The 23606-nt window shown below is 34.8% G+C and overlaps 1 protein-coding gene across 10 annotated transcripts in view; it reads left to right on the forward strand.

The window, feature by feature from the left end:
* Positions 1 to 23606, forward strand: part of ATP13A3 (ATPase 13A3) — an 80742-nt gene that overhangs the window by 14908 nt on the left and 42228 nt on the right. For 9 of the 10 annotated variants that reach the window (XM_055568658.1, XM_055568659.1, XM_055568656.1 and 6 more), the window contains 13 exons: positions 6875 to 6973; positions 7438 to 7611; positions 8484 to 8666; positions 8959 to 9029; positions 10808 to 10888; positions 12040 to 12109; positions 14819 to 14953; positions 15632 to 15704; positions 18623 to 18754; positions 19920 to 20099; positions 20246 to 20403; positions 21088 to 21276; positions 22811 to 22872. In XM_055568658.1, coding sequence (XP_055424633.1) covers positions 6923 to 6973; positions 7438 to 7611; positions 8484 to 8666; positions 8959 to 9029; positions 10808 to 10888; positions 12040 to 12109; positions 14819 to 14953; positions 15632 to 15704; positions 18623 to 18754; positions 19920 to 20099; positions 20246 to 20403; positions 21088 to 21276; positions 22811 to 22872 — 1559 coding nt within the window. In that variant the 5' untranslated portion in view covers positions 6875 to 6922. Of the gene's footprint in view, positions 1 to 458; positions 637 to 6874; positions 6974 to 7437; positions 7612 to 8483; positions 8667 to 8958; positions 9030 to 10807; positions 10889 to 12039; positions 12110 to 14818; positions 14954 to 15631; positions 15705 to 18622; positions 18755 to 19919; positions 20100 to 20245; positions 20404 to 21087; positions 21277 to 22810; positions 22873 to 23606 lie in introns of those variants that run through there. The other variant, XM_055568660.1, reaches the window with a different exon arrangement.

Here is a 23606-nt window from a genome sequence, read left to right on the forward strand (position 1 = left end):
ACAGCTCGTGTGAAACTCAGGTTTGAAGCAAAGATACCTTAAGTTTTGGGATTTCTGTTCTTGTTGAGGCCAACTCATCCTGTTTTAGGAAATGAGATCTGACTCTTATTCTAGATTTAATACTATACATTAGTAGAAAAAAGTTAACTTTCACAAAAATTAGATTTAGTGAGTTTTATTCCTGATAGCTTCATTTTGTCCTGTGCTGCTGTTCTTACTCAACACAAAAACATCAGGTTCATTGTAAATGCAAGGAAGGGTTTGGTTAAGCACAATAGCCTATAAGCTGCTTGCTGTTTAGATAACATCAAGGCTCGTCATGCACTGTGGAATTGGGACTTCAGTACACTAGCTAGATGCGAGTTATTCAAATATTAGGAGCTCTTCAGTGGCAGTCAGATGGCAGAAGGTATATCTTTTGAAAATCCACTTAAAATTGGTGCATTAAAAAAATTCTGAATTTTAGTGTCTTAGTCATTTTGAAAACAGTTCAAAAAGAACTCAAACAAGTACGTGGCAGAAAATTCTCACTTGAATCAATTTTTATGTGTAGTTTTATTTTGTTATTGTTAAGAGCTGGCTTTTGAAAGTTCTGCTAATATCACAGTTGGAAGGAATGATGATATAGTGCTATTGGTAAGAAAAATTTCTTTGTTTTTTATGATCTAGAAATTGACTTGATTAAAAAACACATGCACTCAAACCACCAGAAGTTATACTTCTGTAAGTCAGTGGATTTTAGAAGTTTGATATTAAAGCTTTAAATATTTAATTAGATAATTAGTAGACTAGTGTTTAACATGTATTTTCACCTTTATAAGTAATATATTTTGAAATGCTTATGTAGATTTTTATCTTCATAGATATGTCATAGAAATGATAAGGGATTTCTATTTATGTACATTTTTTAAAATTTAAATATATATTTTCAGCATGTTTATGTTCAAATGTAAGCTGTTGCAGCTGTCTCACTGGGTTTTACTAAAAGTTTATGTGAAAAGTGAAATCTTGGTAATTGCCTTTGAAGTATAGTATGTCTAAAGAGAATAGTAATTGGTGACTTTTAGAGAAACTTTTAATTTGAATTACTTAAATTATTTTTACTATTTCAACTTTGGTAAAACTTGGTAAGACTTAAGAATTTTGCCTTAAAAAGTAAGTTAAATTTCAGAAAAATAACACCTGTAAGATGAGTAATGAGGTAATATGGTCAAGAATTATGTTTAAACAAGTGGGAATTCAGATTGTTCTAAGCAGTGCATCATGTAATAGCTCATTTAAGTATTTTTGCTGTGGTCATATGAGATGAAAATGTAGTTATCTTGGACTAATGTGTATTCTCTCGAGATATTTTAAATAGTTATGAGTATATGAAATTAATGAAAACATTGATTTTTAATGGTAATTCTTTTTCTAAAATTATAAAAGCATGCTTATTTATCTACAAATGTATTCTGTGTTGAAAAATTAGAACTTATGTAAGTGAGGAAGTGCATCTGTATTTGTAGGTAATGGATAAAAGACGAGAGTGAAGAAGGATTAGATTCAAAACCCAGGAGTAAGAGTTTATGGATAATACCTGATACATAATACATTGAGTCAGTAGATTTGGGACTCAGAGGCAGAGTCCTCAGGATCTTATCCCTTGGTGCCAGGAATGACTGTTCTCTGAAAATTTTCTTCTATTTTCACCTCAGATGGGTGGCTTTTTAAAAAAAATTATTTTATTCAAGTATGGTTGATTTACAGTGTTGTGTTAATTTCTGCTGTATAGCAAAGTGATTCAGTTATTCACACACACACACACACACACATATATATTCTTTTTCACATTCTTTTCCATTATGGTTTATCACAAGATATTGAATATGGTTCCCTGTGTTATACAGTAGGTCTCTGTTGTTTATCCATTGTATATATAATAGTTTGTATCTTCTAATCCCAAACTCCCAATCCATCTTTTATACATATTAAAAAGTAGAAAGAATAGAATAGTATCATTATTAAAGAGTAGAATAATTAGTATAATGAACTCTAATGGACCATCACTCAGCTTTTAAGTGAGCTTTAGTAGTTACCAACTCATGGCCATTCCCTGGTCCATAATAATTTAAAAGAAAAAAAATTTTTTTGAAAGTAAGTTCAGACCTGCAGAAAAGTTGGTATGTTTGTATAAAGTTGCTTGTTGGTTCCTTGATTCTCCTTCTGATGTCTGCATAATCTAAAGCAATGTCTCCTGCCATAGTCCTAATATTGATAATTTGTACCCCCCACCCCCACGTGCAATTAGAAATGATAATTTTATTGACGTCAAAGAACCAGCTTTTTTTCTTTAATTTCATTTATTTATTCTCTAAATTTTAGTCTTTCTCTTAATTGCTTACACTGGGTATTCTTGCCGTTCTTTTCCTGCTTTCTTAAGAACCTTATGAGAGAGTCCTTTCATTTCTCAGTGTTCTCTGTGCTGTTGTTGTATATAATTACCCACATAGTTATCATTTCTGGTGTTTTTCAGTCCTTTGTAGAGATCTGTATTACCATCAGTTATCTTTTTTACCCCCTGTGTCTGAGGACTTCCTTTAACTTTTTATAGTGTAGGTTTGCTGTTGGTGAATTTTTACCAGCTTTTATATCTGAGAAAGACTTAGTTCAACTTTGATTTTGGAAGATATTTTTTTGCTGGGTATAGAATTCTCATCATAGTTTCTTTTTCTTAATACTTGAAAGATCTTGCTCTGTCTTTTTACCTGCATTGTTTTTAGCAAAAAATTTAATGTCATTTTAAATTTATTTTCATTACAATTTTGAGCAGTTTGATGGTGATATGCCTTGATGTAATTTCTTAATGTTTTTGCTTAGTGTTGGTTGAACTTCTTGGATCTATGGGTTTATAGCTTTTCATATAATCTGGAAATTTTGGGGCCATTATAGAATTATATATTTTTTTTTTCCTTTCTACCTTATGTGTATATCAGAGTACTTGAGGTTGTTTCACAGCTTACTGATGCTGTTATGCTAGCTTTTCCCCCCCTCCTTAGTCTATTTTTTCCTCTCACTTTTTAATTTTCAATATTTCTGTTACTTTGTCTTCAAGTTCATTGATTTTTTTCCCTGTCATATCTAATTTGCTGTTAATTCCATCTAGTATATTTTTCATCTCAGACATTATACTTTTTATTTTGTGTTCAGTTTGGTTATTTTTTATATCTTTCATGTGTCTGCTTCACATGATTAGTCTTTCCTCTTGTTTTTTGAACATGTGGACTGCAGTTACAGCAGTTGTTTTAATGGCCTTGTCTACCAATTCTGTTACCTCTGTCAGTTCTAGGTCCTCTTTTGTCCCTTGATTTTTCTCATTATGGTATGTCTCTTTTTGGTTCTTTGTAAGACTGTTAAGTTTCAATTGGATAGCAGACATGGTAACTAGATAGTTTGCATTCCTGTAAATCTCCTTGGACTGTGTTCTGTGAAGCATTTACTTGGAAACAATTTTATTCTTTCAAGTCCTAGAAGTTTTGTTTGGCAGGACCAGAGTAGCTTTTAGTTTGGGGCTAATTTGAACCTACTACTGAAGCAAGGTGAAAGTCGCTCAGTCACGACTTTTTGAGAAAAGTCAGACTCTCAATCTGACTCTTTGTGATCCCATGGAATTCTCCAGGCGAGAAAACTGGAATGGGTAGCCTTTCTGTTCTCCAGGGGATCTTCCCAGCCAGGTCTCCCACGTTGCAGGCGGATTCTTTACCAACTGAGCTACCAGGGAAACCCACTGAAGCAAAATCCTCTGGGTCCCCCTGATTCCACACAACTAATGAGGTTTTCCACTGTGGTTGGTGAGAACAGGTACTCTCCCCCGTGTGAACCTGATGCATTCTTCTCCTAAAACCTTTTGAATGGCTTTCTCCTGGTCTTGGTAGTTTTCTCACACAGAAATGCTGATCAGTATTCAGTTGAAGACTTGAGAAGAGTCCCCATGTTGCAAATTTTTAGTGTTCATTCTCTGTACACACCTCTTCTCTGGTAATCTGCCTTGCAAACCCAGTCACTTTGGCACTTCCTCAGACTCACAGCTTCATCTCTTCAACTCGGTTGATTGCTGGGCTCCCCCTAGGTTCCCTGTCCTACCTTTTTTTTGTGTGGCATCCTGTAATTACTCAGTTTGTAAACTGGGACAATTATAGAGCTCACCTAGATACTTCCCATTTTTATATCAGTTTCTTCCATTGAGTGAAACAGTTGTCAACAGTTGAAAGAAATGGTGACACAGTTGAAAGTGACAGCGTTTTTTTCTTGGATCAAAAATCACTGCAGACAGTGACTGCAGCCATGAAATAAAAGACGTTTGCTCCTTGGAAGAAAAGCTATGACAAACCTAGACAGTGTATTAAAAAGCAGAGACATTACTTTGCTGACAAAGGTCCATCTAGTCAAAGCTATGGTTTTTCCAATAGTCATGTATGGATGTGAGAGTTGGACCATGAAGAAAGCTGAACTCCGAAGAATTGATGCTTTTGTACTGTGGTGTTGGAGAAGACTCTTGAGAGTCCCTTGGACTGCAAGGAGATCCAACCAGTCAATCCTAAAGGAAATCAACCCTGAGTATTCATTGGAAGGACTGATGCTGAAACTGAAGCTCCAGTACTTTGGCCACCTGATGAAAAGAGCTGACTTATTTGAAAAGACCCTGATGCTGGGAAAGATTGAAGGCAGGAGGAGAAGGAAACGACAGAGGATGAGATGGTTGGATGGTATCACTGATTCGATGGACATGAGTTTGAGCAAGGTCCAGGAGATGGTGAAGGACAGGGAAGTCTGGCATGCTGCAGTTCATGGGTTCACAGAGACTTGGACGTGACTGAATGCCTAAACAACAACAACTTTGGTTGACGTCCAATTCCTTGAAAACTATATAGTTTTAGATATTTTATTAATTTTGTTATTTTATTGGGTTGGCAAAAAAGTTCATTTGGGTTTTCCATAATATCTTACGGAAAAACCCAAATGAACTTTCTGGCCAACCCAGTAGTTAGGATGGCTAGTCTGGTCTGTGTCTTTACATCTTGGTTGGAAGCAGAACTCTCTTCCATTTAAGTATTTGAATAAGTTCTTCCCCTCAAGAAGCATATTTTAGGTGGTGATGGGAAATGGGCGTCAGAATTATATGTTTTGGTTGTTAAAAATGACTCTGGGAAATCCTGAGTGATGATCCTGAGATTCAGGCCAGGATTTAAGGAAGGAGCACAGATGAAAGGGTAAGAACCCCAGATTGGATTCTTTAGTGGGGACAGTGTCAGAGCAGAGAGTTCCTTTGCCTTATGCTTTGAAGGTAGGCATGTGTACATTTGAAACCTTGCAGGATTGGACTAAACCTTACAGGCTCAGGCAGCAACAGCTGACGTTTTCTGCACGGAAAGAGGTTGGATTTGCTCATTCTGCATGTAATCTATGGCATCAGGTGTATAGCCCTTGAGAACAACTGCTACCTCAGGTCATATTGATTTGACGGGACAAGCTTACGTTGGTGGGATGACTCTAGTATTGTACTTTTTTCAGGCTGCAACACACCCTAGTGTGAGAAGAAATTGTCACTAAGTTACCTAAAAGGTTTTGGATGATAATGTGACTTGCTTTCCTCTGAAAAACAGGATAACTCTGAGGCTTCTTTTCTAAGATGGCACCAAGTCCAATGTATATTGTGTGTGTGTATGTGTGTGTGTTTGTCATCAAATTCTTGCATTTTATTCCCGTGGAAAGCCCTGACTCTACTTAACCTCTGGCCCTGTCTTCAGGGCTACCACAAGGTAGAGAAACTTTGAGTGCCCATTCAGGACACATCAGTGTTTTTTATTGGTCATTTTCTTGATGACATAAATCAGGAGATTTCAGTAGTCTGATATGGGGGATTAAGTTGAAATTCTGCAGTTGGTTTACTTTGCTATTAATTCATATCAGATAAACATTATATAGCTAAATTCTTTATTAGGTCACTCAGGAAGTATTTCTTGAGTACCAGCCACGTGTCAGGATTGTGCTATCCACCAGGTAAATGAGTGGAGGCATGGCATCTGGAATGAGGGAGGTAACATTTGCACTGTGTTCTGCAGAGGTCAGCCATGTCTAAAGCAGTGGCTCTCAAACTCATCCACCTCAGGGCTCAGACCTTTTTACATTCTTGAAAACTATTGTGAACTCTAAGAAGATTTTGTTTATATGGGTTATATCTGTTATTGCCATATAGATCTTTAAGAATATTAACTTACTGAAGCAGTAATAGATAAGTACATTTTCCCAAATAAATATATATATTTTCCAGAATCCAAAAAAAAAAGGCAAGAAAACCTGCATTGTTTTACATTTTGCAGCTCTCTTTAATATTTGAATTTAATCTGTTTTTTAGTACAGGAGATTTTTTTTGCCAATGAGCTCAATAAAGTTTCTCCTAGAAATGAGCATCATGGGTAGTCAGGAACAATAAGATTACTCAGTGGACTTGGAATCAGGGTGGTCTCCAGTAGGGGTCCATGTGCATTAGAGATTGACCATTGGCCAGGGATTGCCATACATGTGATAGGTGCTCAGTAGATGAGTATGGAGAGTGAAAAAGGAAAATACTGTAATTTCTCTTAGAATTTAAATGACTTAGCAGCAGGGCTAGTGCTAGTATAAATTAATTAGTGAAATATATCAAGTTTTATGATAGTAGTAAGTCATTCAGTTTCAAGAATTGGCACACCATTGAAAATGTTAAGAGAATCAGTTAGCACTTTAGTGATCACTTAAATATCAGTTAAACTTTTATCCAAACAAGAAGTCTGATAGTATGCAGTTACTGTAAGATACTATAATCTACTAAGATGTTTGTTCCTCTTTCCCTCAGTTATCTTCAATTGTTCTGAAGCACACGACCTTTCCAACCACTGTAGATATGGACAAAGAAGAAAGAAAGATTATCAACCAGGGTCAGGAAGATGAAATGGTAACCAGCTTTTACAATTTACTTGTGAAGTGTGAGTTTATTTTTCTAGGGAAGTAGAAAAGTACATTTAAAAAAACACTAAAATAAAATACAATAAAACAGCAGCTAAGTCAGTGTGATTTTTTTTTCCCCTTCTGGCTGTGTTTTTGAATTGGGATTATGTAATACCTCTGGTATTAGTATGTTCTTGTATGGTTCTGGTGTGCTTCCTATTTCACTTGTGAACTGTTAAAACTCAGAGGAAAATGTTTTTTCATTTGATATAACTTAAGAAGTTATGTTAGCTAATGCTTATATATAGTCCTAAATGCAAAATTTCTAATTTTTCCTTTATAAGAAAGTTTAGAATCAGCTTGGTAAAACTCAACTCTTTCTTGGTGGTGTATGTAGGGGAAAGATAGGGTTGTTATGTTGGAACTCTCATAACATTTGATACGTGATTATTAATCACTGTGTCCATGCAGGAGATTTACGGCTATAATTTGTGTCGCTGGAAGCTTGCCATTGTTTCTCTTGGAGTGGTGTGTACCGGCGGCTTTCTTCTCCTACTCCTTTATTGGATGCCTGAGTGGCGGGTGAAGGTGACCTGTGTGAGAGCTGCAATCAAAGACTGTGAAGTGGTGCTGCTGAGGACTACTGTAAGTCCACAGGATTACTTGTAGTGAATTATTTGTGGGGTAAAATGATGTGTTTATGTGTATTCTGTTCAAAATAAAATATGATGAGAACATCATTGCTAGGATACAATAAGAAATACTAATCCTGGTATTTCTAAAGCATCTGTGTTCCAAGTGACTAATATCCCAGTGATTTGAGTTTAAAGGAATCTTGAAAGTGAAAAAAAAAGTGAAAGTGTTAGTCACTCAGTCATGTCTGACCCCTCGTGAACCCATGAACTGTAGCCCACTAGGCTCTCCTTTGTCCATGGACTTCTTCAGGCAAGAATACTGGGTGGGTAGCCATTCCCTTTTCCAAGAGATCTTCCCGACCCAGGAATGGAACCCAGCTCTCCAGCATTGCAGGTGGATTCTTTACTGTCTGAGCCACTCAAATCTACCCTTCTTTTATAGCTCTTGATGCACTGAGAGATTAGATAGATAGCTGGTCTGTCCAGGTTACCCGAAAGGGCTGTATCCCAGACCTCTTCTACTGTGCAGTGCTGCTGCTCCCCAGGTTTTGTTTTGTAATCCTACTTGGAAGCATTTTATAAGAGGCTTTAATACCTAGTCTCAATATGTAGGTGGATTAAATCAAGAAATTACACATAATCTTTTATGAGATCCTTTATCAGTAAAGAATGATGTATATAAAATGGTAAGCGATCAAGAACACTTTATGTTTGAATTTGTGCATCTTCATGAAATAGTTTAACATTTAGTGAGTAGAAAGTGACACTTTCTCATTTAGAGATTAGTATTAATAAATAATATATCATGTAAAGAATGGAAACTGTATATATGATTATATAATATATAATTGACTCTTTACCGTTATTCCTTTCTCTTTGAAGGATGAATTCAGAACATGGTTTTGTGCAAAAATTCGCTTCCTTTCTCTAGAAACTCCCCCATTTTCAAGTTCAAAATCTCTGGTTAATAAAGTTTCAAATGGCCATGCAGTTCACTTAACTGAAAATCTGGCTGAAGAGAATAGGCTTGAGATGAATAAATACTCACAGCCTCAGTCACAACAGGTATTGTGATCTTACTGTCAATGTTTCTTTAAAAACTGGAATTGTTACATTTTATGCTACTGTAGATAGTCTATAATTTTGTACTTATTTTTAAGATAAAACTATATGCATATAAAATACCTGTTTATCACTATATGTAAACATTTTAAATATTTACTAGAAGAAATGGATTATGTCACATGTGATTGCTTTAATTTTAATAGTTGTTATATGCTAAATTTGTGTTAGTAAACTTAATTATTAACAAGTGATGATAATGCTTTTTGATGTAACCTTTTTATATGTTCTACAGATTCGCTATTTCACCCACCATAGTATGAAATACTTCTGGAATGATACCCTTCACAATTTTGATTTCTTAAAGTAAGTATTCTTCTTTTGTTTGGATTGTATGAGTGTCTTGATTATGTTTTAGATAGATAATAATTCATTTTAGTGTTATATAAGATGGAAGATTTCCCTTCACTTAATTTTAATAACTCCCTGGTGGTGTTTGAATACTCAGTAATAACTCAGTAACCAGTTTAGAATAAACCCCATCTGCAAGTTGTATCCTGGCAAAATTGACACAAAAGTTAAAAGCACCATGCTCCCAAAATCCAGTCTGAGTCCTTTTCTTTTTGAGGATTCATCTCAGAGTAAATTTTGAGTATACCTTTTAGCCTGCCAGAGTATCTGAATTATCACCTCTCAATTTGCTGATGGTTTCATCCATTTGTATTCAGTACTTGAGGGATGGAGTAATAGACAAACATTAAATTTAACTTTCATATGTGGATAAAGATGGGACATGGTCAAATGTGTTAAGCCTTGGGTAGGACAAATTGGAATAATTCCTTAAAATTTGATTTTTATGGAGACTTCAAGTTACATCAGGACTGAATTTACTAGGATTTTATTTATTTATTTTTGGTTGCACCACACAACTTGTGGGGTCTCACTTCCCTCACCAAGGATTGAACCTGGGCCACTGCAGTGAAAGCCCAAAACTCTAACCACTAGGAAACCAGGGAACTCCTTTAGGATTTTATTTTTATTGCTGTTAAAGTGATTATCGTAAATACCCATTAAGTATCCTTGCTTGAGAGTGGCAAAGGAATTCTTAGTATTAGCAGTAAAAAGAGAATCACCTTATGAATGTTTAAAATATTCATGCTTGGACTTTTTCCCTTAGACATTTCCTAAAGAATTAGATAATTCCTAAAGGATATTGCTAATATTCCTGAAGAATTGGAATATTATGGAATGGAGCAGGGGAGTTCCACCTGCCTAGTTGTGAAGACCATTCCTACTTAAGAACCATTGCTTATTTTTTAGAGAATACTCCCAGTGAGCTGTCATTTTGTTCTTAAAAAATTTTTGACTTGGAGTGCCCTGGGGGAAAATAGCAAACATGTTTGCTGTGTAGCCTTTGCCAACCATAGCAACTTGTAGGATTTAAACTTACTCCAATGATAGCAGTTAATTAGGGAGCTTAGTTTTTTCTTTTGGAAAAAGTAGAATAAGATTAGAGTTAAATGATGCGTTAGCTTCTCTATAGAGTTTTTGGGAATAGTATCTGTTAAAATAAGCCTTGAGAGGAAAGCATGTATGTTAGTCGAATCCCAGTTTTAATCATTACAGATTTTAGACATTGCCTGTGACTTAGACGGATTCTGCACTTCTCCTTAGATGAGAGGAGAATTCAGATTTATGCTTTTTGTAGAAAGAAAAATAACTGAGTAGGACTTACTAGTGTGAAGCTTCAACTTATTTAAGAAGGGAAACTTGATAAAAAGTAAAGTTTGAAACATTTGAATTAGTCATGCTTGACCTTTAATTTTTTTGGTTATTAACTGTTACAGCTTTGGCACAGACTTAAAGGATAATAATATTGTTATATAATCCTATCCCATGATAGATACATTGTGTAGCCACAATGTATCAATTAGAAAGTTGCCACAATTGAGATTTAGGCCTTTTATTACTGTTTATCTTAGGAAGTAGAAATTTAAAAATTCTCATCCGTTGTCTCAGTTTTTGTTAGGGGTTTCTATTTGTAAGGAAATCACACTTTAAAATCAGAAATATAGAAAAATGAGGCATTAAGAAATTTGGATATTTTAAACTTTGTTTAAAGTAAAAACTTTGGATTTATTTAGGGGACTGGATGAAGGTGTTTCTTGTACGTCAATTTATGAAAAGCATAGTGCAGGACTGACAAAGGGGATGCATGCCTACAGGTAATCTTTATCCAACTAAAGTTAGATCTATTATCAAAATTCCGAAATAAAGTAGTATATATAGTTTACCCTTTTACCATATAGTTGTAATGTTAACAATTATTTAAATATTATAACATAGTAATTGACAGCTTATTGATATTTTATTTGGGTGAGACTCTTCAGTTTAAGAATTATAAAAGTGTTGAAGCCGATTTTGAAGTGAATATCCCTGAAAATATACTGTATTTCATCATTTCTAAGGTGCACACTTTCCTATATTTTAACATCTCAAAAAGGAGAGTGTGTCATATAGTGGGTGAAGTGTCACCCTTTACTTGACAGCATTTTAATCTTTCTTGATAGTACATAAAATCATGGAATGTCTTACAATTGATAGCATCTTCGATTTACTGAAATATTGGGAATTGTAAGCATGAGCTCAGATTCACTAAAATGAAAATTTGTAAATTGGGAGACAATATCTTTTTTATAGTGTTATTCTTTGCTAAGGTATAAAAGTATACCAGTGTATTATGTATTGTAAATACAATGCCGTTTTCAAATTAAATTAGGAATTTTCTTGTACTCCTGTAGGGTTGCAATATAAATTAATTCATTCAGACTTCTGCTTCATAAAACATGAGAATTTTATCATCTAGAAAGTACTATTATAAGGAATTTAAGTGGAAGGTTTTAAGCAACTTTTCTTAAGCATTAAAAAAAAGGCTCCAAATGTATGCTGTTTTGAAATAAACGTTTTTAGGGCAGTATTCTTATTAGAAAAATAGTATAGGACACCTCAAATTACTTATGTAGTCTCTTGAAAAAATTAATTGCAGTTCAGAATTGTTGAGCTGTATTGTGTTTATGGGTGGAAAAGAAGATCTTTTGCTGATATGGTTTATTGTAGATTAGTGGGAGAGGTACTTGTCACAAAAAGGATAAAATAATAACAGTGTAGTTATCCAATATTGACTATGTTGATTTAAATACTGTAGATAGAGAATTTAAATTGTAGAAGACAACTGTTTAGAAAAACGAATGTCTAAGTTCCAGAATTTAGGAGCAGTTGGTGTTTTGAGCCTTATCTAATGCAGTGCCTTCCGTAAATTGTACTGTTATAATACAGTATAATGTAATATTATTGTTATTATATTTTCCTGTTATAGAAAATTGCTTTATGGAGTAAATGAAATTGCTGTGAAAGTGCCTTCAGTTTTTAAGCTCCTGGTTAAGGAGGTAAGACAATTGTACCTGTCTTAACATTTGTGATCAATAGGTTTGTCAATTGAAAAGAGCCAGGATTTAAGTAATAAGAAGATATTCTTGTTTTTTCGTTTCCTAACTTCTCTTTGCTTATTTTTTTACTTGGAAGGTCAGAAAGATCTTTCTCTAGTAGATCAGTCATTTGGGGGCATGATTACTTTTTCTTGTCTGTAGATTTTTTTCTTATTCTCAGGAAGTTGTGCATCTAAACCGTGCCCTATTTTGCAGATGTGTACCTCTGTCTCCCCCCCCCCCACCCCCCAATTTTAAAAATAATTTATCATGTTTTCTTCATGTGGTACACTCTTAGTGACTAGGCATCATGCCAGATGTTTGGAATAAAAACATAACATGATGAGTGACAGTGAGGAACTTGCACTTTAGCCTAGGGGGAATGCATGTCGGTAGTTACTGTAGTGACTTCAGTCTCTAAGAGCCACAGAGGAGGTGTAAGTAAAGGGTTGTGGCATGTAAAGAAAGAGAGTAAGTGGCTTTGCCTAGGAGAGTTAGGCTCTCCAGTCTTCTTTCTGATTTTGGGCTAAAGATCAGAATTAGCTGTACTGGGTCAATACTTTGAGTAGAAGTTAGGTTGCCTTCCATCATTTCTTGAGAGTAGCTGTGTAATGGAGCTTTAGAGCACAGCAACATGTAAGGAGTTGGAATTAGAAAGACTGGATTGTAACATGACTCCATCAGTAACTAGCTCTGATCATTAGAAGACCTTTCTCCCTGCTGCTCTTGTATTGGTAAAATTGTAGTAAATCCTTTAATGGCCTCATTTGATTTTGAAGTAAAATAGGATTATGTATGTAAAAGTGCTTTGAAAAGTACAGAAACATCAGTTTTAAGATATTGGAGATTATTAATGAAATTGATAAAAATACTATAAAATTTGGGTAGTCAAAGTCCTTTAGCAGGACTCCTTTTTTTTTTTTTTTTTTTTTTTTTGAAGTAAACCTGCCAATTGGTTTTTTATTGGCCAAATCAGATGCAAACATCTTTAAAATTTTTTTTAGATTATGAAAGTATGATAACACATTTACAGGAGACTTGGAAAATGCAGAAGAAAGTTACATGTAGTTCCACTATACATTACAATGATTTTTTTAAGTAAACTAAGGTTTTTAATTGGAGTTTTAATATCAAACTCTCAAAAATTAATAGAATAAATAGACAGAAAAGTAGAAGGATGTAGTAGACCTAAAAAGCAGTATGAACCAATTCAACATAGTAATAATTAAGATTTATATAATTTTCACATAACAGCAGGATACAAATTCTATACAAGTTCCCATAGACTATAAACCAGAAGACACTGGAACATATCCAGGGACATAAAACAAGGTGGAAAAATTTCATGGTCTAAAGGTATTGAAATCACACAGTCTGTTCTCTTTATCACTGTGGAATTATGTTAGAAATCAATATCAAAATATACTTGAAAATAACACACATACTTTCAAGTGCTATGTGATATTTACCATTAGAGATCTTTGACTAAGCCATTAAAAGCCTCAATAAAGTCAAAAGACTGAAAAAATTCAGAAGGTGATTGCAGAGAAGAAAGGATTTAAATGAGAAATTAATATCAAAGATACTTTAAAGGTCTCATGTATTTGGAAATTGAATATCCATGTTTAAATGATGGGTGTGTGTAAGAAGCCATAACAAGGAAAATTAGAAAATATTTGTAATAGAATAAAAATGAAAAGAGAATTTATCAGAATTTGTTGCATGCAACTGAAGCTGCTCAATGCAACTGAATACAATGTGGAGTCTTGAATAAGGTATGAAAACAAAAGAATGGACAGTAGCATAAAATTTTGTGAAATTTGAACAAAATCTGTGCTTTTGTTAATAATACTGTATCACATGTTAATTTCCTGGGTTTTTTTTTTTTAATATTTCTTTATAGTCTCAGAATTGGATTAGAAATTTCAAACCTCATTCAAATTTTTTTTTTTAAGTCACTAAAATAATAAGTGTGGAAGTGCACACATGCACATGTTTTCATCCACCCAGCCAGCCTATGTTTTTTGGTTGGTGCATTTAATCCATTTATATTTAAGGTAATTATCACTATGGGTGATTCTGTCACTAATTGTTTTGGGTTTTATTTTTGTAGGTCTTTTCTGCTTCTTGTGTTTAGCAGGACACCTTATCTTTTTTTTTTCCCATTCAGGTTTTAATCCTTATTTCTTCAGAGAAAGCAAAGCAGTGTAACTTAGCTCATATTTGTCTTCTCTTTGGACTTCAGTGAACTTTTGACTTCTACCTAGTGTTTCAGGTTCATAATAAGTAAATGTTTGTTCCATTTGGTTAAACGTTTTGTACTCTTTTGCAGCACAGTAATTATTGAAAGTAAATGTGCTTTGTTCCTAAGGCAAAGTGAAGAACAGCTAAATTCACACATTTTAGCTGTTACTAGCTGAATCTGTATTTGGATTTGGTATTAATCTAACTGGATGCTCCCAATTTCAGTTAAGCTTATTTAGTCAAATTCTAGTAGTTTAATGATTCTTTTCTAAAAAGGTAGTATCTTGCTCTACTCTTTGGGTAGTTAGTTACATGTTGCCCTAGGGTACTATAGAGCTTATCCTATTAATATCGTGTTAGTTATTTCTTAAATCTGTATGGTTTTAAATATCTCATTCAATTTGACTTAAAAATTTTGTTTTTTAGGTTCTCAACCCATTTTACATTTTCCAGTTGTTTAGTGTTATACTCTGGAGCACAGATGAATACTATTACTATGCTATAGCCATTGTGATTATGTCTGTAGTATCAATTATAAGCTCCCTGTATGCCATTAGAAAGGTGAGTCCAATTTATTATGGTTTTCACAACTGTATTTGTACTTTGTAATAACACATAAGATGTGCGGAATGATATTTGGTATAAAGCACGTTCTTGATACAGTTTTTCTTTTAGTTATGTGAATATGTACTCCTTTGCCCTCTTTTTGAAGTGGGGGAAGGCAGATGCTTTTTAAAGTCAGAGTATCACTTGATTGCTTTGGGACTGTAGGGGTCTCTAGTTGCTTATCTTAGACTGGAATACTGGAGGGCTGAATCTCCTGTTTTTAGGGCTGTCTTGTTAAAGTGCTTCTTCTTTTGTTTGGGGCTGACACATTGAATGATCTTTGAATCTTTTGGTCTTGACCTTTTTAAAGGTAGAGTAATATGTGTTTATTATATTAGCTTGTGTGCTAAGTCACTTCAGTCATGTCTGACTCTTTGTGCCCCATGGACAGTAGCCCACCAGACTTCTGTCCATGGGATCATCTAGGCAAGTATACTGGAGTGGGTTGCCATTTCCTCCTCCAAGGGATGTTCCTGACCCAGGTATCGAACCCGAGTCCTGCATCTCCTGCATTGCAGGCGGGTTCTTTACCACTATATATTAGCTTAGCTTATTTTATATTACCCTTGCTTTCTAATACATTGAAGAGTGAGTTTATATTAATGAATTCAAAATTTTTTTCCTCTGATTCAGCAATATATTATGTTACATGACATGGTGGCGGCTCACAGTACTGTGAGAGTTTCAGTTTGCAGAGTAAATGAAGGTAAGTACTTCAGTTTACTCTTAGAAAAGTAAATAGAAAAAAATATCCACTGTGCACTAATGTGTGAAGCAAGCCCAGTATATTATGCATATACACGTAGTTCCATAAGAAACAAAAACGTGTGTTTGGATTTATAGTCATGTGTCTGTATCAGGTTCATTCATTTATGTGAAATTTTTTTTTCTGTAATGTGACAGCCACTATACTAGGCTCTCAGGATAGGCATAGTCCTTGCATCATTGAACTTCAGTCTAGTTGGAAAGACAGATGAAAAACAGAACAATGAAGTGTGATAAATGATAGAGTTCAGGGAACTTATATATTAGAGCTCATTTAATATAGGTGTCCTCTATATAGACATCCTTCTAATATAGGATGGCTGCTTTGAACAGGTATATATATATATTTTTTTATTTTATTTATTTTTTATTTTTTAATTTTGTTTTATTTTTTAACTTTACAATATTGTATTGGTTTTGCCATATATCAACATGAATCTGCCACAGGTATACACGTGTTCCCCATCCTGAACCCTCCTCCCTCCTCCCTCTTCCCTCCTCCCTCCCCCCTCCCTGTACCATCCCTCTGGGTCGTAAGTGATTGAATTAGCCAGATAAAGTATAGGTGAGAAAGTGATAAGGCAGGGTTGATGTGAGAGTTGGACTGTGAAGAAAGCTGAGTGCCGAAGAATTGATGCTTTTGAACTGTGGTGTTGGAGAAGACTCTTGAGAGTCCTTTGGACTGTAAGGAGATCCAACCAGTCCATTCTAAAGGAGATCGGTCCTGGGTATTCTTTGGAAGGAATGATGCTAAAGCTGAAACTCCAGTACTTTGGCCACCTGATGCGAAGAGTTGACTCATTGGAAAAGACTCTGATGCTAGGAGGGATTGGGGGCAGGAGGAGAAGGGGACGACAGAGGATGAGATGGCTGGATGGCATCACCGACTCAATGGACATGAGTTTGAATGAACTCTGGGAGTTGGTGATGGACAGGGAGGCCTGGCGTGCTCTGATTCCTGGGGTTGCAAAGAGTCAGACACGACTGAGCAACTGAACTGCACTGAGAGAGGGAAATAAGAGGATTCTAGTGCCCAAAGGCCTGGAAATTAAAGAGAGTTTGTTCATTGCAATAACTGAAAGAAATTCAGTGTGGCAGATGCAGCATTTAGAGGGTAGACAGTCTTTTAAGGCTTGTGAAGGAATTTGGACTCTCCCAAAAGGCAGTGGAAAGACATTCAAGGGTTTTAAGCAGGAAAGTGATATGATCATATTTGCCTATTTGAAAAAATTCTTCCGATTGCCATGTTCAGACTTACTTAGAAGGAAGTAATATTGAAGGCATGAAATGAATCAGCGTGAGGGTTGTGGAGATGGAGGGTGGAGAGATGGCTTTGAAAGATACTTAAATGTGGGCATTGAACAAGATTTGTTGATAGAGTGGTGTCAGGCTGGCGGGGGATGGTTATTGGTGTCATTTAATTAAATAGGGAACACTGGAGGAGAAGCAGAATTGTAGGGAAGGATAATGTTTTGGACACATTGGTTTGTCCAGTGAGATATGGAAGAGGTTAAGGATACAGGGGAGGCAACTCAGCATCATGGGTCTCGGAGACCGCAGCCTCTTTGATTTATCAGGAAAACCAAATCAGTGTGCATTCTCTTCAACTTGGTATCCCACATCCAAGTGTGAACCCAAGTTAGCCTAGCAAGTTGTTTTCTTCTTTGTGCTTCTTGGTCACTTGCTGCTTTAGCTGATAATATCACCTTTCCTAGCTGCAGTCTTAAGATGTATGGTTTATTGGTGTTCTCCCCTTCCCACTCTGCCACTGCCAAAGATGCTGGGCATCTCTCAATGTATTTCTTCCTTACCCCCTCAGTAGTCCAACAGATTATTGATACTTAGTTTCCCCATATACCTAAGGGTTAGAATTTCAAGTGGCATGAGGGTATTGAGTCAAGTTTTTAAAATAAAGGATCATATTAAGAAATGAAGAGTATTATACTTAATACATGCTAAATAACTTTAGAATTCTTTGCTCTTAGCTTAGTAAACTACTTATACCTTTTTTTTTTTTTTTTTTTTTTAAGAAAGAAAAGAATATTTGTCCTAAGGGCCAACATCACAAACAGTAGTTTTCTCCTCATCCATCTTTGCTTAAAAACTAGTAGTGTAAGTCTCTTCTAAGCATAGTTTAATAAAATCTAGGGGTAGGGGAAGAAAGAATGCCCAAATATAAGGCCACCTTTTACTTGTGAAGATCTTGAAAGAAGTGTTTAACTAACTTGAATATAATACATAAATTTCTAAGGAAATAATGAACTATATATGATAGTTTTATTTTATACATTTATTTGAAATAATGTCTAAGATATTTTGGAACTATTTTAGGAATATTGAGAAGACCATGAAACAATATGGATTATAAATAGTAGCCATAAGGAAAAGAGTGCTGTTAGAAAAGAAAGTGCTAAAATTTCAGTGCTTTTCTCTGTTTCCAAGGGATTATAGAAATCTGAGGTTATGTACCTGTTGCAGGGGGGTGTCCTGGGTGGACTTACTGCCCGTTTAGCTCACAGGGCTGATAGCTAAGATTGACCATCCACTGTTGAAATGAGTGTTGAAATCCCCCATCTCTTAGCTTAGAGGGGACTTGGCATTACCTGTGTGCGCTTGGTGTACTATCCTGGGACACACTAGCTGACACATTATAGACGCTGTGCTCTGTTAGCTTAAGGAATAATAATTTTGTCTGTCAGTACTCTTCATCTATTGGAATTTTATTTAACTCCAGTATATTTTTAATGTCTTACTGAGATCAGGTGACCTTTGGATAGATCTTTAGTTTGTTGTATTTTTATTACAAGTTAAAGAATACTCTTTTCAGACCTTTATTTGTTTTTCTTTTCTTAAATTCAGAAATAGAAGAGATCTTCTCTACAGACCTTGTGCCGGGAGATGTCATGGTCATTCCATTAAATGGGATGGTCATGCCTTGTGATGCAGTGCTTATTAATGGTACTTGTATTGTAAATGAAAGCATGTTAACAGGTAAACTAAATTAAATGAGTAAAAACCAGCTGAGTTGCTTATAATGATATTAGGACTAAGTAGTTACTGATTAAGCTTGTATCAGCATTAACTATGCAGTTTGTATCCTTTACTCACAGATGTCATGTAATAGATATTGAAGTTTTCTTTTTTTTTTTTTTTTTTTTGAGGGAACCAAATCCTGCATTATACTCAGCTGTAATACTAAAGTATAATGCTGGTGCTTACATCTCTTGTGCAGCTTCTGTTAATTCTTCTGACAGGAGGAAATGCTTTATAGGAAGGGACTAGGAAAAAAGTTCTTTACCCACAGCATATTTATTGCTGTTCACTTTGATGTGCAAAATGTAGGAATAAAAGAGTTGATATTTTTGTTAAATTGGGGAGAAATAGACTTCAAAATAACTTCCCTTTGGAAATTCAGAATCTAGAGGTAGAGCTTTATACCTTTTTATCATATGACTTTTTAAACTGTCATAGTCAATCTGGCAAGAAAGTGATTCTTATATAATACATTTTTTAACTATTAAGAGTCTGTCTTAAAACACACTCATGCACATAAACATCCCTGCACACTTGTTGCCCTTGACACAAGAAGCGTGGATGCTACAGAGCATAACATTGTAGCAGTAAAATGATTTGTCTGTTTGTTACTATTAGAGGATTACCGTACTCCTCTTTGCTCAGATGTCTGTTCTCTTCGTGTGTGTGTGTGTGTGTGTGTGTGTGTGTGTGTGTGTGTGTGTGTGTTGGGGGGTAGTTTGGAGGTGAGGGCGGATAGGACTGGATCTTCACATGTTGTGTGTTCTTGGGGTTGCAGAGTGCTTCCCAAGTTAGTTCTCAGGGGTGCTGTGGTGATCACAGAACAGGTGCTGTGGTGATGACAACAACCTTGTCTTCTTATGAAACTTGATGTAATTATTTCCAAGTCATTACCTTTGAGTCACAGATGACTTTCGAGAAATACTGTGGAAGACAAGATTTGCTATTTCTGGGTAAGGAAATTGGAAGACAAAAGGCTGATTGATTAAGCTGTATTATTCACATTTGAGAACTTTTAATAACTGTTGTCAACAGTATTTAACATTTAGTAAATGTAACAACTCAAAACTTGTATGTTTGATACTGATTTCTATGCTTTAATTTATGAATTTTTTTTTAAAAGGAGAAAGTGTTCCAGTGACAAAAACTAATTTGCCAAATCCTTCAGTGGACATGAAAGGAACGAGAGATGAAGTATATAGTCCAGAAACACATAGACGACATACTTTGTTTTGTGGGACAACTGTTATTCAGACTCGTTTCTACACTGGAGAACTTGTCAAAGCCATAGTAGTTAGAACAGGTAGAAAATAATCTTTTCTTGCATGGTTTAGCACATTTGATGCTTATTGCATATTTAAAAAGAGATTCTATTTTGAAAGATAATTATCATTTTCATATAGAGTTACTATAGAATCATTTTCTTCTTTACTTTTTTTTTAAAAAAAGGATTTAGTACTTCCAAAGGACAGCTTGTTCGCTCCATATTGTATCCCAAACCAACTGATTTTAAACTCTACAGAGATGCCTACTTATTTCTACTGTGTCTAGTGGGTGTGGCTGCAATTGGGTTTATCTACACTATTATCAATAACATTTTAAATGAGGTATGTACGTGGGAAACCCTTAATAGAGTTTGATTTTTAATTATCACGTGGCTATTGAGGATTTGAGATGTGTCTAGCGAGACTGGAAAATTGAAATCCTAATTTAAATTAATTTAACGTAGAGCCATATGAGACTTGTAGCTATTATGTTAGAAAGTACAGATGTAGAACATCACCATCATAGCAGAAAGTTTTTATCAGGTTTAGATGGTCTTTTATTTGCTTTCTTGTGACTTAAGGGAGGAGTGATCACATACTCACCAAAAGCTTTATTCTTTTTTCTTTTTTTAACCTCTGGTATATACAGCATTAAAATTATTGGTGATTACTGAATTGAAGATATTTCTAAGGGACCTTGTCAGATTTCTTTTTCTATCCCTTGTAAAGACGCTGATAGTAGTAAGAGTCAATATCTAAAAATGTTTACTTTGAAGTATGTAGTGTATGAAGTATATGGGACTATTAAAGTAGGAATTAAAAAAAATAATAGCTCTCATTTTACAGCCCGCTGATGATTCATTGAGCTTTCTATTTTGCAGCATCTCTAAAGGGGAAAAAAAATTATAAATAATTAATAGATGAATATATATGTGCTTAAAAAATATATAAAATTAAAGAAATACTGATTGGATTAATAAATTTTAATATTAGGGGGTCTGACATTTATTTTTATGTTAACTGTAGGTTGAAGTTGGGGATATAATTATCGAGTCTCTTGATATCATTACAATTACTGTGCCGCCTGCACTTCCTGCTGCAATGACCGCTGGCATTGTGTATGCCCAAAGAAGACTGAAGAAAGTGGGTATTTTCTGTATCAGTCCCCAAAGGATCAACATCTGTGGACAGCTGAATCTTGTTTGCTTTGACAAGGTTGGTTCAGTTTCATCATTCTTAAAGGTCACTTTGTAGTTTTGTAAAGCTAAAGTATTTAGATTAATGGTTTCTGTGTTCTTTATCAACTAATTTGCACACATTTTAAAAGAAATGTTTTTCTATTTTCCTTTTTTAAAATTTATTTGGCACCTGTATCATTTTTATATTATTTTTTCATTTTTAAAAATTTTTATTACTCTGGATATTGCTTATTTGCCCAAATCTGCAATTAACCATTTCTTCTAGAATTATACCTTGTAGTAGTAGTTAAATTTATTTGCTCTTTCATGTTTTTAACAGAATAGACTTCATATAGATAATGTTTTCTGGAATGTTATTGCTATGAAGTATATACATTTAGTGTTTGCTCTATGATTTTATTGAATGTGTTATAAAATTACAAAGGACACTGATTATATAATTTCATGTGAAAATGACAGATTTTTTTACTTGTTTGAAATACAGAGGGTTCTCCTTTCCTCACGTGGGATCAGTTTTTCTGAAAGTTCAGAGAACTAAATCTTGACCAGGTTCTTCTGGGTAACTGATATGATACACATTTGATTTTTGTGTATCATCTTTATTATCAAGAAAAAAAAAGTGAGGTGTATTTTGTTAAGAAAAAAAGAAGGTCGTGACTTAATGACTGTTTCATATTAAATTAGTCTGTTCAGAAAATTTTTTTTATGTTTGATCTTTTTTGGAAATGTTTAAAAAGTTTTTAAGCAGACCCAGAAGTGGAAAAAAAGATGCAAGTGAAATAAACCCTCATTTACCCATTATCCTACTTAAACAGTTAACCAGCATTTTGTCAGTCTTAACTTTATTGTCCCCTCATTTTGAAGGTGGCAGCATTAGACATTATATTGCTTTATCCATATACTTCAGTATGTAGCTCTAGAAGATAAAACAATGTTTTAAAAACACAATACCATTATCACTGCTTACTGCTACACTTAACAGAATTAACAGCCTCTGTATTACCTAATATCCAGTACATATTCAGGTTTCCCTGCTTTACAGTCTGTGTTTTCAGTTGTAATCCAAATACAGATCGCAACGATTGCAGTTAATCCGTAATCATCGTTTTTCTTGCCCTTCTTTTCCAGTCATCTTATTGGAGAACCCAGGTTATTTATTTCCTGAATTTGGCTGATTACACTTCTTGATGTCATTTAACTTTGTTCTTCTTCCCTGTTTTGGCTCCATGTACCCTAATCTCTCCCTCCTGTGTTGGCATCTATTGTGATAGGTTGAGTGGTGCATTGTTTGACTGTTTAATAACAAAAGCACATGAGTATACATTTCTGTACATATCTCCCTCCACCCCACCCACATAGAGGAACTGTACCAAGGGAGTGTTCTGCACCCTTTTCCTCAATTTTGTCCTGAAAGTTATTCTCTGTTAGCACACACACACAGATCTTACTCATCTCCTTCCCCCTTTTATGTCTGTATAGCACTCTATTACGTAGACATAGCATAGTTTTTCATGATTTTGTAAATGTTGCTTTTTTTTTTTTTTTTTAAGACTGGAACCCTTACTGAAGATGGTTTAGATCTTTGGGGGATTCAACGAGTGGAAAATGCACGGTAATTATTGGCTAGACTTGACCATTTATTGTTGTTGTTGCTGAGTCACTCAGTCATGTCTGACTTTTTTTGACCCCATGAACTGCAGCATGCCAGGCTCCCCTGTCCTTCACTGTCTCCCGGAGTTTGCTCAAACTCTTGTGCGTTGAGTTAATGATGCCATCCAACTATTTCATCCTCTGTTGTCCCCGTTTCCTCCTCCCCTCAATCTTTCCCAGCATCAGGGTCTTTTATTAGTTTATTTCTAATAAATATATTAATATATGAAACATTCAGACTTATAGAAAGTAATACGACAGACAGCTCTGTACCCACTGCTGAGATTAAACAGTTGACATTTTGCCATGTTTGTTTCAGATCTCTGAAGCAAAAAGATTTAAAAAGATTTAAAACATTACAGATACTGCTGAAGTCTTACCTATCCCTTTGTCTATCCTTGCTATTGTTTTGAAGTTGTGTTGTTATCCTTGCATAGTTTACTTCCTGTGTATCTACCCATAAACAAGATCTGTCCATAAATAAGTATATACGACTGATATGTACTGTATGTGTTTTTGCCGCCTTTTGGCCTCATAACATTGTTTCCAAGATTCCTGCATGTTGATATGTATAGATCCAAATTATTAATCTTAACTATTGTTTAGTATGCCATTGTGTGACTAAACCGTAATATTTGTTCTTCAGCCCAAGGGCAGTTTCAGTTTTTTTCCATTTTTTCTTCCATACTCATAAAC

This window comes from Bubalus kerabau, chromosome 2 (genome assembly GCF_029407905.1).
Source record: "Bubalus kerabau isolate K-KA32 ecotype Philippines breed swamp buffalo chromosome 2, PCC_UOA_SB_1v2, whole genome shotgun sequence".
NCBI classification, from domain to species: Eukaryota; Metazoa; Chordata; class Mammalia; order Artiodactyla; family Bovidae; genus Bubalus; species Bubalus kerabau.